The sequence below is a fragment of the Besnoitia besnoiti genome, chromosome IV, assembly GCF_002563875.1.
Source record: "Besnoitia besnoiti strain Bb-Ger1 chromosome IV, whole genome shotgun sequence".
NCBI classification, from domain to species: domain Eukaryota; phylum Apicomplexa; class Conoidasida; order Eucoccidiorida; family Sarcocystidae; genus Besnoitia; species Besnoitia besnoiti.
Window position 1 is genome coordinate 4,063,630 of NC_042359.1, and position 16,817 is coordinate 4,080,446.

The 16,817-nt window shown below is 60.0% G+C and overlaps 1 protein-coding gene across 1 annotated transcript; it reads left to right on the forward strand.

Annotated features, from left to right (window-relative positions):
* Nucleotides 1-835: 835 nt before the first annotated feature.
* On the forward strand, nt 836-16,434 carry BESB_056800 (histidine acid phosphatase superfamily protein; the record flags this gene model as incomplete). Its single annotated transcript, XM_029364115.1, has 19 exons — nt 836-980; nt 1,177-1,250; nt 1,521-1,703; nt 2,241-2,427; nt 2,748-2,881; nt 3,367-3,451; nt 4,147-4,237; nt 4,988-6,074; nt 6,493-7,198; nt 7,533-7,608; nt 7,799-7,940; nt 8,182-8,346; nt 8,676-8,923; nt 9,290-9,550; nt 9,681-10,978; nt 11,332-12,875; nt 13,364-13,864; nt 14,380-15,711; nt 16,201-16,434. The coding sequence occupies 19 exons, from the start codon at nt 836-838 to the stop codon at nt 16,432-16,434; spliced, it is 8,493 nt and encodes a 2,830-aa protein (XP_029220038.1).
* Nucleotides 16,435-16,817: the final 383 nt, after the last annotated feature.

The following is a 16,817-nucleotide window of genomic DNA, read 5'->3' on the forward strand; positions in this document are numbered from 1 at the left end:
GGAAAGCGAGCCAGGGGTCTAGAGAAGTCTGCGCGACTGCATGCGCGGAGTCACGCGTTTTTTGTCTTCGCACAGCTCGGTTTCTTGTCCTCGCTTCTCTTTCTCCTTCGCTTTTTTCTTGACAAATGACCTTCATTGGCTTTTCCAGGCTTGTCCACAGGCCGCCTAGCGCCTTCTGAGTCAATCTGCAGCCGCGTCCCAGCTCCCTCTCATCTTTTCTCTCGGCGGTCACAGCTGTTTGCGCGGCAAGCGTTCGCCGCGTCGAAGTTGCCAGAGCAACTGCCCCTCCTCGAGTATTTCCCCTTTTTCTTTCCAAGCAGAGACTGTCGGAACTCCTGCTTTCTTGCCTATTCGTCAGCGAAAGAGCCCCGGGGTGTACGTACACCGCACTGCGTCGTCATTTGCCAGATGGGAACCCCGTCGCTCCACGCTTCCAACGGGCGACTTTCACAGGAAGAAGCGTCTCGGACGGTCCTTTCTTGACTTTCAGAAACCGTTTTAACCATGGCTTGCGCGCATGCTGCGAAACTGTCCGAAACAGATCGCAGACGCCGATTGCGTCCGTGGCTTTAATCCAGGGGGCCGCCGCCCCGGTAGTTTACCGGCGAAGTTTTCGCTCACTGTCTTGCCTTGATCGTCACACCTTTGCGGGTCTCAGAGCCGGGTCTCTGCCTCTCTCCGCTACCTCTGTATTCCCCTTTTTTTCCCCTTCAAAACAGCCACCCGCTTGTCCGCCACTGCCTCATCGCAGGCCTCGTGGCTCTGCGGCCTACAGTCCTTCTGCGCGCCTTTCTTCCGGCCCTTCTTGCCGCTTCTTCTTGAGAGAACAGAAACAATGGAGACCAGCAGAGGCGGAGATGTCGAGGAGGGGCGGTCGGGAGAGGCTGCGGCGCCGGAAGACTGGACCGGATGCAATTCTTCAGAGTCGGGACTCATTCAACTGAGCATCGGCGTGTGCGCGATGCGGGTCAAAACGCAGAGTAAGGCTTATGTTTTAGGGCCTTGTCGCCTCCAGTGCGTCCCATTCTCTTTTTCTCTCCTCTCTATCGTCTGCATATCTGGAAGACGAAACTCTCCTGCGTGGCGTGTCGGAGTCCTCAAACCATGACTGCGTGTACGTACAGCCCTGTCGGATAGATGCGTATTCTGTGCGGATTTCGTTTCCTCTCCCTTCAGGCAAGCCGATGCGGGCGATTTTGAGTCGGCTCGAGCGCGCGAAGGAGTTCCACATTGTCGTTTTCGACGAACAGGTTCGTGCCTTTCCCGCGGTCTCTTTTCCTCCTGCGTGTGAGGAAGGGCTGCAGGAAAGCTGCGTTGCGACTCTCTCAGGAGCGTGCGCCTAACGGCTGTATACAGACCTGCCAATGCGCCCATGACCCGCTCGGTCATCAATCTCTGCTCTTCGGACTGTCGGTGCCTTTGGGCTTGAGGGTTTGCGGTGCTGGCGCCCGCCTCTCTGTGCAGAGACATCGGGGTCGGCGCAGAGGCTTGAGCTGCGTACGGTTGATGTCTTTTTTCAGATGATTCTGGAGGAAGATATCACAGCCTGGCCTCGCGTGGACTGCTTAATTGCCTTCTACTCCACGGGGTTTCCGCTGGACAAGGCGCTTGCGTACGCGAAACGCTTTCGCCCCATTCTCCTCAACGATCTCGAGCAACAGAAAATTATTCGCGACCGCGTGCAGGTGTATGAACAGCTCAAGGTGCGTCGGGAGAAGACTCAAGGCTGAAAAAAGAAGTATTCGAGGACGTGAACCCACAGAATGGTGTAGAGGTCTCTCTCCCTCACCAGACATAGCTGCTCCTGTAGCTCCGTATCTAACTCCCTGTCCGAATGTACACCGTGCATGCAGAGCGTGACGCTTATCTGCTTCCCAACGCACGAATATTTGCATCCCGTGTTTCTGCTTGTCTACACATACACATTTTTACGTATATTTGAATTATCACTGCCATCCGAATAGACGCATGTGTGCTGCTGCGGTCGCGTGATTCTCGCGTCTTTTGAGCGCAATCCCATGGCCGCCTCCGTGTCCATATCTTTCCGCGTGCGCCCGCCGTTGTGCGCTGTTCTACTTGTATATATATACACGTATATATATATATATATATATATATATACGTGTAACTGTAAGTTGAATTCATGCGCACGCCATCGCCGACAGTGAGAAGCGCCATGACAAATAGGGAGGACAGGTTGTCAGTTTCGCGCCAAGTGTTGAGCGAACGTCGTTTCTCAGAAGCACGGCATTCCGCATCCGCCGTACGTCGTGGTAGACTACGAGCGCGTGAGCCGCGGCGAGGCGCACTTCGAGGAGGGCTACGACTACATCGTCTTCAACAACAAGCGACTGAATAAGCCGTTCATCGAGAAACCGCGTGACGCGGACAATCACGACAACTGGATCTACTACCCCAAAAACACGGGTGAGATTCCCCCGCGGCGACTCGAGTCGTTCATTGGGGTAGTGCAAACCGATAAACAAACGCATTCAAGCAAGGTGGATCTGAGGCTGTGACCAGCTTGGGATTCCCCAGGAGGTCCCGTGGACGCGCGTGGAGGTGCAGAAAAGCGGACATCTCCGAACATAAGCACCCCCAGATCTGCGCCCGTGTCCGTTCACCCGACTTCGCGGCAGTCGTGAGCACGCCCATCTCCATGCGTAGAGGAAGCGCCTTTTTCGGTGCGTGTTGGCTGATGACGTTTGGCCGTTTGGACTCGTGTGCCTCTCTGCATGTCTCGCCAGGCGGAGGCTGCAAGAAACTCTACAGAAAGCAACAAAACAGCAGCAGCTCCTACTGTCCCGACGTTCACCATGTGCGGAAGGACGGGACGTACATCTACGAGGAGTTCCTCTCAACTTTCGGCACGGATGTCAAGGTGTGTTGCGGCATGTCTCTCCCCTGTCTCATCTCCCTGCCGCTGCGGGCCTGCGTCTGCACTCCGCGGCAGTTTCTCTGTATACATATTTCTGACACGCCGATAAATGTGTAGAATTCTATACGTGGAGGAGGCATATGGTGTGCGGACGAGCGTGAGTTCTGCTGGCGCGTGCAGCTTTTTCTCACGCGCGCAGTTGAGGCGGGCTGCGCTCTAGGAGTTCTGTCTGACTGCAGAGCTCAGTCGCGTGACGGATGATTCGGTGTGAACACGCACAGCAATGCACATGTATACATACATATGTATATATGTGTATCTATATGCCTGGCTGCGGCATATACATGCATATGTGAGTATGTATGTACTGCGTATATACGTGTGCGCAGATTTGCGTATCCACTTGCATCGCGGCTGTGACTGTGAAGCCCCTCATCTGAAGGTTTCACGGTGCGGCGGCGAATGCGCTGCACTCTGGGTTTCTTCAGGTCTACACAGTGGGGCCACTCTTCGCGCATGCAGAGGCGCGGAAAAGCCCTAGTGTCGACGGCGTGGTGTGTCGCTCGCCAGACGGTAAGTTTGTCCGAGCCAACTCGAGTTGGTCCCCATCCATTCTTGAGAAACGGACGCTCGTCGTCATTGCCAGGCCGCGTAGAGCGCGCGTAGGGCGCTCTCAGCGTGCTGCGAGTCTGTGGCTGGAGAGAAAGCGAGGAGTTTGCAGAGGAGCTCTGCGGCGCGTTCGCGTCTTCTCCGTTATATGCTCACTGATGTGCGGGCACGGAGGTCTCTGCGAGGTTCCTCGACGGCGCCGTACATGCATTTGCATATCGATCTGTATATATCCCTCTCTACATCCATATCTATACATCTACGTCTCTATATGTATATCTACGTTGATATATCTATAGCTACACCCATATATCTACATCTACATATCTAGATCTATATCCACGCATATATATGTATATGTACATCCATATATCCATATCCGCATCTATCAATGTCTGTATCTACATCTGTACATCTATATCTACATCTATCTTTCTATATCCGCATCTACTTTTGTCGATATCGATATCTGTATATCTGTCAACCTATATGTATATCTATGTGTCCGTCTATTCATCTCTTTGTGTACGTGCCTGTTTATGCGTATGAACCTTGATGCGTGTCGGGTCGGAGTTGGTCTCGTGGTTCGTTCGGAGGCCTGCGCGGTCCGTTTCGGTTCATCGCGCTCGTTTTCTGCGTTTTTTCCGCGGTCTGTGCAGGCAAGGAAGTTCGCTATCCAGTGATACTCACGGAGCAAGAAAAATGGATTGCGTACCGCCTCGTGCGCGCGTTCCAACAGATCATATGCGGGTAGGGCAAAATGGAAAAAAGACGACGCATGCCTTTACCCGTTGCGGAGGTTCTCTTCCCGCGATCTTCACAGCGCAGGCTCTCGCGCGAGATCTCGAAAAGAAGAGGCTTGTGCATCTATCGTTTTCGTTTGACCGCCCTCCGCGAGCGCGACATCACAGTCTCTCTGTGCTCTCTCCATCGCTGCGCATGCGACCACATCGGTCTCGCTGGGGCACAGGAGATGCAGACAGACACTTGACACTTTCCTTACATCCATGCACACAGTGCTGCCACTGCATGCCGTGGAGGCATCCCAAAAACATGTAAAACGCGATAGGATCTTAGCTAAGCCTTCGAGTATGCCTTATTTAATTTTCCAAGCAGATGCAGGTACTTTTTATAAAGAACATCATCTATATTAACTGTTTCCTTTATCAACATGAATTTTCGATATTTTATAAAGAACATCATCTATATTAACTGTTTCCTTTATCAACATGAATTTTCGATAGGCCTTTCTTATTAGCTGTCGAAGGGTTTACTGCGCTTCGCGCGAGCACGTCGATCTCTGGGGCGGGGCGTCGGGTTCAACTGAGGCAAGGATTCGCGGAGGGACAGGAGAGCGAGGAGGAAAGGGGACGTGGCCTGCTTGGCGCGGAAAAAAACATGTTAGCATGCGGGGTGTCGATAGTGTTTTTGCGTTTAAGCGTTCAAGCGTTCCCCTGCCGATCAGGTCTCCTGTTTGCTTCTCTGTCTCTCTCGCTCCAGATTTGACATCCTGCGCACCTCCAGCGGCCCGTTCGTGTGCGACGTTAACGGGTTTTCGTTTGTAAAGGGCAACGTGAAGTACTACGAAGACTGCGCGAATATTCTTCGACTTTTTTTCATCAAGAAAAGCATCGAGCGCTGGAGCGCCTTCGGCCTCCCCCCGCACGTCTCCGCGCTGCCGGCCCTCGAGAGCGCCGCGGCGCCAGCGACGGCCTCGCCTTCGCTTCTGCTGCACTCCGCGGCGTCGGGCGCCTCGCCGCCGCTAGACGCCGTTCTGCAGCAGCTCCTCCGCGCGCGGAACACGTACCGCGTGCTGAGGCAGACGACGCGCGAAGAGGAGAAGAAACGCGAGAGCGAGCGCGGGAAGGTGGCTGCCGCCACGCCCGCAGGGAAGCCTGCAGAGGCGGCGGCGCTCGCTGCGTCGGCTGGTCTTTCCGAGGGCGCCTCTGCATCCACGCCGGCGGACGCGCGCGTCCCCGGTGGGGCGGAGGCTGCAGCTGACTCTGCGGCGGCGGCGCTGCAGGGCGACAGAGAGAGGCGGGAAGGAGGCGGAGGCGAGGCGTCGCTGCCGCCTGCGCCGGCGCGCGCGCCGCTCACGGCCGCTCAGCCTGCGGCCTCGCCGGTGTCAGGCGCGCGCAGCCCGGCGGCTGGCGCGTCGGTGTCTGGAGCGGCTAGCGACCGCAGGCGAGGCGGCGGCGCGGTAGGTGGAGGCGGAGGCGAGGGGGAGACGCTGGAGGCCTGCGAGCCGAGTCAGGACGGCTGCGTGTCGCCTTCGATGGCGTCGTCCTTCGCGTTGCACGCGTCGCTGCTGGAGCGCGGCGGCGCCCAGACGCGCGCGGCGAGCATCAGCCGCTACACGACGGCTGGCGAGTCCAGCGGCGACGAAGACGAGGAGCTGCGGACAGTCGTAGTTGTCATGCGCCACGGAGACCGCAAGCCGAAACAGAAACTCAAGTTTCAGACCGCCCAAGACCTGATTCTCGACCTCTTCGAAGACGAAAGGAATCCACGAAAAGAAATCAAGCTCAAGAGTCCCGAGGAACTCAGAGACCTCCTTGACCGCAACACCGAGATCATCACCTCCCTAGTGAGTTCGCGAGATACGCGTATGCACATGTGCATGCAAAGAGATATCAGAGAGCGGCGTCGTCGTCTTTGAGAACTGACTGGCCTGCGCAACGCAGATAAAATAGACACATCTTTATACGTCTGCATATAGATGCATACATAAAATATATGTGAATATCTATGTGTGTGCATATATGTTGGGCGCTTTGTCGCTTTATCACGAATGCATCAATCTAGGCTTGAGGTGTTTTTTTTATAAAGAAGCTGGCGGCGCGCTGCGTAAACGCCGCTTCCTCCGGCGTATCCTGCACGCTTGATAGGACATCGACCCAACCTTGAAGAAAAAACGGCCTCGACTCTTTTGCCGAGGCCCAAAGCGACGAGAGACCGTCTTCGCTCATCGACGACGCCTCTGCGGGCTGTCTGTCTTTGCGCAGGGGCAGGCTCTCTTCGCGGAGAAGAAGAGTCTCGAAGACGAGCAGGCGGCGCTCAAGCCCCCCTCCCTGCTCGAGTCGCCCTTGCCAGGCGCGGCCGCTTCCCCAGCTGGGGAAGCGGCCGCGCCTGCTTCGCAGCAGGACGCTTCTTCTCCTCCTGCCGAGGCGCAGACGAAGGAGGCCGAGGCGACGGAGGCAGAGAGGGCGCGCGAGCGCCAGCGACTGGAGACGGCAGTGGAGCAGCGGCAGAGCGCGATTGCGAAGCTGCAGAAGGAACTGTCCGTGCACAAGCTGCTGCAGAAAGTGCTTCTGCAGGGAGATGGTTTCGCCGGAATCAATCGAAAGATTCAACTGAAGCCCGTCGCATGGGAGGAGCGCGTCTCCGCCTCGCCGCGCGCGGCCGCAGCCGCCGGTGACAGCCGCCGCGGCTCGCGCGGGGAAGAGTCTCCGCCGCAGGCGTCGAGGAGCGTCAGCGCGGCGGAGGTCACGCAGCTGCGCAGCAACACTGCCTCCTCGCTACCCGACTCGCTCTTTTCTTCTTCCTCCTCGTCGCCGCCGTCGCCGCCGCCGCCGGCCGCGGCTGCCGGCGGGGCGGTTGGGCGCGTGACGCGCTGCCTTGTCGTCGCCAAGTGGGGTGGCGAACTGACCGGCATCGGCAGGAAGCAGGCGGAGGACTTGGGGAAGAAATTTCGATACAAACTCTACCCAGGTACGCGAGTCAGGCGACTAGCCCCCTGCTGTTTTTTACTCCCGCTCTCTACATATATATATATATATATATATTTGATTATTTGCGAATGATCAGGGAGTTTGTGCTTTCTAAGCTGCTTGCCTACCTCGAGACACATGCGTGGGGACATGCAGATGGATGCGGAGAACGTGTTTTTTTTTGTAAGCTTAAATATGATTCTCGCCGCCTATGCATGTCGGGCGACCCGCGGCTATGCGGGTAGCGACTGTCCCAGACGCAGCCGTACGTCGCGTCGCAGCTGGGTGATCCCCGTGAATATCTTGCTCGGCCTTCGCCTCCGATGTGTTCGCAGGCGACAGCGCAGGACTTCTTCGCCTGCACTCCACCTTCCGCCACGACTTTAAGATCTACACGAGCGACGAGGGAAGGTGGGAAAAAGTCTTGAGCTTGCTTTTCCTCGCGCGTGTGTGCCACAAGGCGGTTTCCGAAACAAAGAGCGGGCAGGAGGTGACGCCATTCATGTCCGTTCCTCTCGGTTTTTGACTCTGCGGCGGCTGGAATCCGTGTGCACTTCTGCCGTGACGACCGCGAGCCGTGTGTGCGTTTCCTTTTTTTCAGATGCCAAGTGACTTCCGCTGCCTTCACGAAGGGCTTTCTTGACCTCGAGGGCGAACTTACTCCGATTCTCGTCGCGCTGGTCATTCGAAACAACAAGGCGCATGCGTTGCTCGACGACACCATTCAGCTGCCGGAGAGAAAAGTATGCGTTCTGGGACAGCCCCTTCCAGAAGATACGCAGGTGTCTATAAACTATACTTTTGGGCTTTCTGCATCAGTCGTTCTGCTGGTGTCTCTACCCATACTCATATGCATTTCGCGCGCCGCGACACGCACTCAGGGTGAGAGGGACTTACTCTTGGGGGGATGCATACTCGACGCGAATTCCGGTGTTCTTCTTGGTCTCGAGTAGCCGCGGGTTTGTGGCTGTTTCCGCTTCGCAGGAGTGCAAAGAAGTCCTTGATGAGCTGCTCAACTTGAACATTTCCTTTCGCGACGCAACGGACGACCAACTCGCCCTCGTGGACGCGCTTTTCCGCTATCCACTCCAGCCTGTCCAACTCGCTTGCCTCAAGGAAGTAGACAACCCCTGGCAAGCGATGCACGATGTGAGCCGAAAGCTGCGCGCACACTACCCTGACTATCTTTGTTATACTCTACTCTATATGCATGGTGTCCAACTGATTCTGTATCCAAGGTAGTGACTGTATCAACTATGCTGATTCAGCGGCGAGGTAGCAGCGAAAGAGCCGCTGGGGGCCCTGGCGCCGCACGCCTTCGCTGCGAAGGCGAGGCGAGAGAGGAGTGAGACGTCGCGACTCCGCAAACGAGGCTTAACACAGAGACTTCCTAAGTAGAGTAACACGAGAAGGGCACGCATGCGAAGCAAAATGCTGGACTTTGCTTTTCCTGCGTTGCTTGGCGTTGCGTTGCGCAGGCCTACCAGGGGATTCAGAGTTTCGTGGCTGCGGTGGAAGTCCCCACGACGCCGGAAGGCGCCTCGAGCCGAACTGCCGCTAGCGAGAAGAAGGGGGAGGCCTCTTCGTCCTCTTCTTCCTCTGCCCCCTCGCCTCCGGCGTCGTCGGCCGCGGGTTCGGGCGGAGGCAAGGAGAAGCTACTCGAACATCCCTACGCGCAGAAAATCGCCAACATCAAACAGCGATGGACCACGCTGCTCAAAGATTGGTGCGTGGATCCTCCTCTGGAGGCTTGGCTGGGGATGGGCGGGAATGGCAACTTTTCAAGGGGCTGTCGGAGAGGGGAATGCGTCGCGACATCCCGTCCGGTGGCTGGCGCCGCGTTCGCGGTGCATGCGCTGGGCAGGGCTCTGCGACTCACAAGCCCCTGCATCAGCTGCGGATCACGCAGTCTCGCCGTGGGGTGCCGCTCGTCTCCCTCCTGCGGCGCCGGGGGTCGGCGTGTGTGTGTCTGGCTCAGCGCGTGCAGAGTTGGGCTTTCGGCGGCAGGCTGCGCGCGCCGTTCAAAGGGTTGTCGCTTGTATTCCGCGGTGGAGACGTGCTTCTCGCGTTGGGGTATGCGACTGTTCTTCAGGTTCGACCCGCGGACTGGTCTGTTTGACACATCAAAGATCGCGGACGTGATGGACATGCTTCGCTACGAGTTGATCCATCACCGGCACTTGACGCCGCGCGCGCTCGCGCTGGCGGTTGAGACGCATAACAAGATGCTGCCGATTCACACGTTTTCAGGGCCTGCGGAGAGCGGCATCACAGCTAAGCAGAAGCTGCGCATCGGCGCACAAATCGTCGGCAAACTGGTCAAAAAAATCGTTCGGGACCTCACCTTCTTCCGGTGCGTCTCCCGGTCTCCCGCACGCGTGTGCGAAAGTCCGTGTTCTCGCAAGTTTCGCGGCAGACTGCGACGTGCTGCCCGCGGTCCACGACATGTCTAGCTGTGCGGCTCTGTGTGGGTGTCTCTTCAGAAGCGACGGCCGCCCGCGCCTGCCGCTGGAGAGCACGACTTCCTGGTCCGCCTTCACCGACTGGGGTCGCAGCATGACAGCCGCTGCAGCTGCGGCGCGATTCGCTCCGCCCCCGGAGACTTCGCCCGCGCCCTCGCCCCTGCCGGCGCCGCCGGCTGCCGCGGCCGCGCCGGCGACCGCCGTCGCCTCCACGAGCGTCTTGCCTCCGTCTGCCGCCGAGGCCTTCGCCTCCGCGCAGATTGCGCAGCCGCATGCAGCCTCTCTCGTCTCCGCGGCGGCAGCATCGTCGCCACCCCCGGCACCTCCCGCGTCCGCCGCGCTGCCGCATGCGCCTTCGCCGGCCGCCGCGCCGACTGGAGGGGGCGGGGAGACTGTCTCCTTTTTGGGGCTCGGCTCGGGCCCGGCGGTCGCCGCCTCGTCCCCGCCTTCTTCGTTCACGATGTCGCCGCTGTCGGTCGGCGGCGAGGGCGCGGCGGCGGCGCAGGGCGGCGTGGACAAAACGCGCTGCGTCTCCTCCGCCACGCCAAGCCATGGCCTCTCTTCGTTCTCCTCCTCGTCGGTCTCGCCTCGCGACGGCGACCGAGACCGAGCCCCGCGGACGCGGGCGAACTCCGCCACTCCCTCCGGCTTCTCTGCGGCGCTCGCCCCCTCGGACTCAGAGCCCCGGCCCCAGCACAGACCTTCATCTCTCTGCGCCGGTCTCATGCCTGGCGCGGCGTCCGCGCCACAGCGCGTGCTCTCCGTGGCCTTCGAGCGCCTCCGCGACCGCATGCTGACTGCACCCGCCGCGCCGGCGTCGCCTCGCGACGCCGGCTCGCTGGTGCTGTCGTCGGCGGCGTCCTCGCCTCCGCGGGCTCGCCCCGAGTCGCCGGCCTCGCCGGCGGGCGAGCCGCGACTTGGTCTTTGCGGCGACGGACTCGTGACGGCCGCCGACTACGCGTACCCGCCTAAGGAGGGCCTCGCGATGTCTATTGCGGAGCCCGAGCCGCGCGCCGTGGGGACGGCGTCGCCCGCCGCGTCGGACTATTTGGAGGCTTTGCCGCGGGCGAATTCGCTCGCCTGCGGCGACGCGCCGCACTCCCACCTGGCGCTGCAGAATCTAGGCGACAACGAGCGCTTCCTCCAGTCGCTCTCCCTTGCGAAAAGCGACCTCTTTTTGAAGGACGAGGGGGGCGCGCGAGCCTCGAAAGACGTTCCCGACGCTGTGGCGGCGGCCGCGGACGCCGCCGCGGAGGCGGCGCCCACAGCCAGTGCGCCCTTCCGCGAGCTCGTTCAAGCGATGTGCGAAGATGACGAAGGTACGCTTGGAAGCGCACGCCGCCCGGGTTGCGCAGCTGTGAGTCGCACGCTCGTCTCGCGCGTCTAATCATTCGCTTTTTGTGGTGAAACTAACCTCCAACTCTCCTGAGAGGACACCCGGAAGAAGCCAGCTACTAGATGGATCCATTCAAACGGTTTTACCCGAGGAGAGCGCTGCAGAATTCGCCTTTGGCCTGCGATGCGCCGACGCGGTGTCTCTTCTTCCCGCGTCTCTTAGCAAACATAACTGACGCTCGAAGTTAGATAAGAACCATAGTAACAGTTATCTAAACTGCAGAATTGTTATTTGTGAGCCCGCTGGCGACGCACTGTCTCTGCGTGTGGCGTGCAGACGCGGCGTCGCCTCGTGCGTCAACGGAAGAAAGCTGCCTGCCGGCGGCCCTATGGGGTCGGTCGGCGTCCTCGACGGACGCCTTTTCGGTGGGCGCCTCCGCAGGCTGCGCGCGAGCAGCGCCCTCGCCGCTGAGCGCAGACGCGCCGTTGGCTGCGGGCTCGGCGTTGCACCTCTTCAGTCTTTCGTACTCCTCGCCGTCGTCGCCCGTCTCTTCGTCGCACCAGCCGAGCAAGCTCGCGGGGGGCGGAGACGCCTCCGCCTCTTCGGCGGCTTCTTCGGGGGCCTCGTCGGCCGCACTCGTGCCGCCGGCAAGCACCTTGGTGCTGCACAGTCGCATGCCGCGCAGCGCGAGCAGCGCCTGCTTTTCGTTTTCGAATTCCGCAGGGCGGCCGACGCAGAAGGGAACCAGCAGCGTGCGGGGAAGCAGCACGGGCAGCGGCGCCTCGCGGCTCGGCGGGTCCGCGGCCGCGACACGCGGGCGAAACCTGCAGAAGGGCAACGTGTTGGCGTCCTCGAGTATAAGCCGAGCGAGCAGCACGCGGCCGTCGGCGTCCTCGGGCTCGCACGGCTCAGCGCTGAAGAAGCCGCGGGGCGAGGAAGGCGCGGCGGGCGGCGAGAGGCTTGACGAGACGCGGAAGTGCAGCTGCGGCTGGAGCAGCGACGCAGGCAAGGTCGCCGGTTTGCCGCTGACTGAAAAGGCCCACTCCCTCGGCTCCTTCAAGAGCTCCGAGCGCGGCACCCCGATCGGCAGCAAAGGTGCGGCGCTGACCGGCGGCGGCGGCGACGACGGAGAGAAGCGAGGTCGGCTGAGTCTCGCGCGGTCTTGTCTCTGCGCAGAGGGCGAACGCGGGATCGGCGGCGTCGGCGGACTCGCGGAGAAGGTGGTTATAAACTCAGACGAGCTCTGGGCGCACCAGAAAAAGACGAAAAAGTCCGACAAGCGAGAGGCGAACGCGCCCAGCGCCCTCGGCCCCCGCAGGGGCTCGGACTTGCACAGCGTCGCAGACACCGAGGCCGGCGGAGACGCGCCGCGGAAGGCCGGCCGCGGCGGCGTCTCCGGGGCGACCATGAGCTCGTCCCGAGGCAAAGAGCGCGAGGAGAGAGAGGGCGACGGCGAAAAGCGTGAGGGCAGGAGGAAGGACGAAGAGCAGGGGCGATGCGAAAGCAAGTCTGCGCTGGGCGGCGACGGGCAGACTAAAGACGCAAAGGGAGGCGACCATCCCGGGCGGGCGGCAAAGGAGGGAGAGAGCGGCGCCGCCGTCGACACAAAGCTGGAGAAACGTGGGAGCTCGGCGACAGAAAGAAGCAAGGCGGGCGAAGACGGCGCTGCGAAGGAGAGGACGGGCGTAGACAAGCCCGGCGAAGAGGGGGACGAGTCGAAGGTAGCGCAGAGAAGAAAGAGCGGCGGACGAGGAGGCGAGGGCGAGGGAGACGAAAACGGGAACGCAGAAGCGAACAATGCACAAGGAGACAAACATCGAGAAGAAGATGACGACGATGATCACGAAGACCACGAGGACGACGACCCCCATGAGCACGAAGTAAGGGAGGCGGCATCGGCGAGGGGATAAAGTGTCAGAGAAGATATTTGTCTCAATAACAGCGACAGGCAACCGCCATATGCACATACTTTCGATTCCAGCTCTCAAGCCGGCCCTTCCTTCCTCCGCAGTACCTGGATTCCGCTTTTTTTTGCGCCGTGTGCCGCGTCAATCGCCGGCTACCTGACGACCTGCATTCACTCACACGCCTCACGGTGTCCCCTCTTCTTCGAACGAGCGCTGGCAGCTCCCGCACAGGGTTTCGAGTCAGATGGATGCCGGCGGGGCGGGCTCGTTTGACATCTTCAAACATATGCGAATACCTATTCAAAACATGCGTTCCTTTATGTGAAGAGTCACAGGCGTGGCTCTGCACGTATAGCAGTAGTACATAATATATATACCGCGCAATCCCTATACAGATATATATGTATCTCTTTGTAGATGTGTAAGGGTGTGGTGTCGCATTTTTTTCCCTTCTTTTTCAGGTCACTGCGCAGATCCGTTTGAAGGAGGAGGAGGCGCGTATGTTTGGCATTCGTTCGCCGTGGCGGATTGTGCGGAGTCGGTACTACGTGACGAGTGCGAGCCACGTGCAGGCTCTGCTGAACATCCTCCTCTTCAGCTACGACGTGATTTGCGTGGACGGCGTCTGCGCGTCGTGCGCGCGCGGAGGCGCCGACGACGAGGACAAGAGGCACGGGAAAGCGTCGCAGGAGCGCGAGAAGAAACGCGAAGCGAGCGAAGACTCCAAACGCGAGACGAGGCGGGGGCTGCCTGCGGCGAAGCGCGCCGATACGTCGTCGGGCGAAACGAAAGCAGCAGACGCATCGGCGCACGCAACCGACGGGGCTGAGGCGGCCGAGAAAGCCGACGCGGACGCCGAAAAAAGCGACAACGCGAGTGAACGTGCGCAGAAGGCCGCCGAGTCGCAGAAGAGGCCTTGCTGCGCGGCGTGCGCGGAGCCTCTCTTGGATCCAGGCACGAATGTAAGACTGGTTTTGGCACTAAGAAAACCGCAGAAAAGAGAGCGGGAAGAGGGCATTCGAGAGTTCAAAGAACCCGAGACGCCGTGCTGTTGTCGTGGCTGTGGGCGACGAGGGTAAAGCGGAGACGCAGGGATCGTCCGCCGCTCAGCCTTGTCTCATAGGTCCTGAGAGATCCTAAGGTGCCGTCGTTGCAGCTGTATCTCGATCTTGTCTGCGTACGCGTTTACGATTAGAGTGAGTCTGCGGTGTCTAGCCAACGTCGCTCGACGCCTGAACCGTCGTGTCTCAGCATCAACCAACGCACGGGCAATTCCCTCTTTGCACCTGTTTGCTTTGTCGCAAACGCGTCGCTGATGATATGCCTGCGGGTTGACGCCCAAGCGTGATCCCACTCGCCGCGCCGATTGAGGCCAGCTCTTTTTCGTAACTGGCGCCTTCTTCTTGGGAAGGCCTGACAGCAGTCTCTGCGCGAGATGCGGTGCCTGCGTTTCTGTGTGCCGTTTGATTTTTTTCAGAACGAACTGGTGGGCACCTGCGACTTGCACTACCTCTCGCACATTGTCTTCCGCGTGTGGGAGCGGAAGCGGCACCGGCGTGTGCCTCGCGCGAGTCCGTCGCCGCTGTCTTCCTCCTACTCGCCGTCAGCCTCGGCGTTCCCGTCTTCACCGCTGAGTCTGTCGGGCGCGTCTCCGCAGGCGGGTGCACAGCCGCCAGCCCGCGAAGACCGCAACGATGAGGACTCGCTCTTCGCGCGGAGCCCGTCCTCCTCGGTTTCGTCGACGGTCGCGGACTCACCCGCGGCGTCTCCATATCGGCTCGAGATCAGCTTTAGCACCGGCGCCAAAGACGGCTTTGGCCGCACCTTCCAGCTCATCGAGCGAGACGCCCGTAACCATCAACTCTTCGCCCGCGTCAGAAGCATGAGCATGGGCGGTGGCGCGGCGCGCGAGAAGGAGCGCAGCGACGAGGCGGCCTCTGCGGGTCCTGCGGAGACAGCCGGCGGCGCAGACGGCCTGGCGAGCGCGGCACAGGAGGGCGAGCGATATCCGAGCGCACAGGGACTCCAGAAGGAGGACGGCGAGACACCTGCGCTGAACGGCGCGGGCGAGCCCGAGAGCGGCGCCCACCTGCCTCATGCGGCGTCAAGCAATCCGGCTAGTGGCTCGGTCAAGAAGCTTACCTTTTCTGCCTCGTCAGGGTCGGCGGTCAAGGCGCTCCTGAAGCGCGGATTGCACGCCGAAGAGGACGAGGACTTCCCCGAGGTCCACGAAACGCCCTTCTACTCCGCCAAGGCTCCTCTCGGCGCAGGAGAGTCTCCCACCACCGCAGGCGCCTCCGTCGCCCCGCCGTCAGCGAGCGCAGCCTCGGCGGCGTGCCAGTGCGCGTGCTGTACTGAGAAGCGCCTTCGCGCCGTGCCGCCGAGCGACCGCGGCGACGCCTCCACCCCGTGTGCGTCTCCTCCAGAGCCGCCGCGGGCTTGCCGCGGGTGCGCGTGCTGTTCGCCGGCGCCCGCCACTGCGGAGACAGCGGGCGCGCTTGAGAGGGGCGCCCAAGAGACAGAAGCCGGGGGGGGGGCGAAGGTGGGCTGCCCTGGGGCTGCTGGGGGGATGCCGGAGCCCGACGAGCCCGGCGGAGGCGAGGGGGCAGAGCTGCGCGAGGGGGCGGGACGCGAAGAGAAGGCAGCCGAGCGGAAAGACATCAGCGAAGGAGGCGCGGCGCTCGCCTCGCGCGGCTGCCAGGGCGCCAAGGCCGCGGAGACAGCTGTGCCGCCCTACTGCGAACTGGCGCCGCTCGTCACGCTGGCGCAGAGCTGCGACTTGGAGCGATTCGAGGCTCTCATGAACCGAGTAAGGGCCGCGCACAGGCGCTGGCGTGATCCGCTTATCCTCCAGTTTCTGTTCTGTCTGAACCGCCTAGAGCATGCTGTACGATCTTGGCGAAGCATATATACAGTACATATATATATCTATGTATACGTATCTGTCTATCTACCTACCTATCCATCTATCTCTGTCTCTGTCTGTAACTCTTTATCTATCTATCTATATCTATCTATATCTATCTATATCTATCTATATCTATCTATATCTACCTATATCTACCTATATCTATCTATATCTATCTATATCTATCTATATCTATCTATATCTATCTATCTCTGTCTATATGTCTATCTATATATCTACCTATATTTCTGCCTATCTCTTTTTGTCGTTGCATGGGCAGCTGGCTTGTGCGGTGAGGCTGTATGTGTCTAGTTGTCTCTGCATGCACGCCTAAGTGGCAGCCCGCGTCGCTATGGATCGGTGGTCGCCGTCGTTTCTTGTGCGCCGCAGGTGTTGGCGCTTTATGGCTCGCGCACGCCGACGAAATTGGGGAAAGACCGCAGTCAGAATTCAATCGGCGCGTCCTCAACCGCTTCGTCGTCCTCGGCGTGTGCGTCGTCGTCTTCGCTGCCGTCTTCTTCTCCGTCTTCCGGCGTCGCAGGCGCTTCTGCGAAAGCGTCTGGCTCCTCGGCCTCAATCCCTGCGTCCCTCTCGCCCGTGACGCCTGGGCAGTCGCCGTCCTAACTTTTTTGATTGAGAAATTTCTTTTACACAGAGCCCGACTCGTTCCTATCGCTTGCACGACACGTGCTGTGGATCGCAAACGGAGAAGCCTCGGACTCTGAACCCGCGCGTTCTGTCACAGACGACACCCCTGTGTGGTGGCATTTCGTGCTAGAGTCTGTCTCGGATGCTCCCATTGAGTAGGCACCGAAGGCGGTCGGTGAATTCACGCCCCAAGTCTCAACCCGAGCAACTCTAAAATAGCAGCTGAAGCGCCTTCGCTTCCAAGAGCCTCAGTGGCGGCCCGCCGGGCGTCCCCCACGCGTGCAAACGATTCCTTCTCCTCGCGCCTTGAGGCGCGTTTCAGGCAAAGACGTGCCTCTTGTTCTCTGCTTGCATAGGCA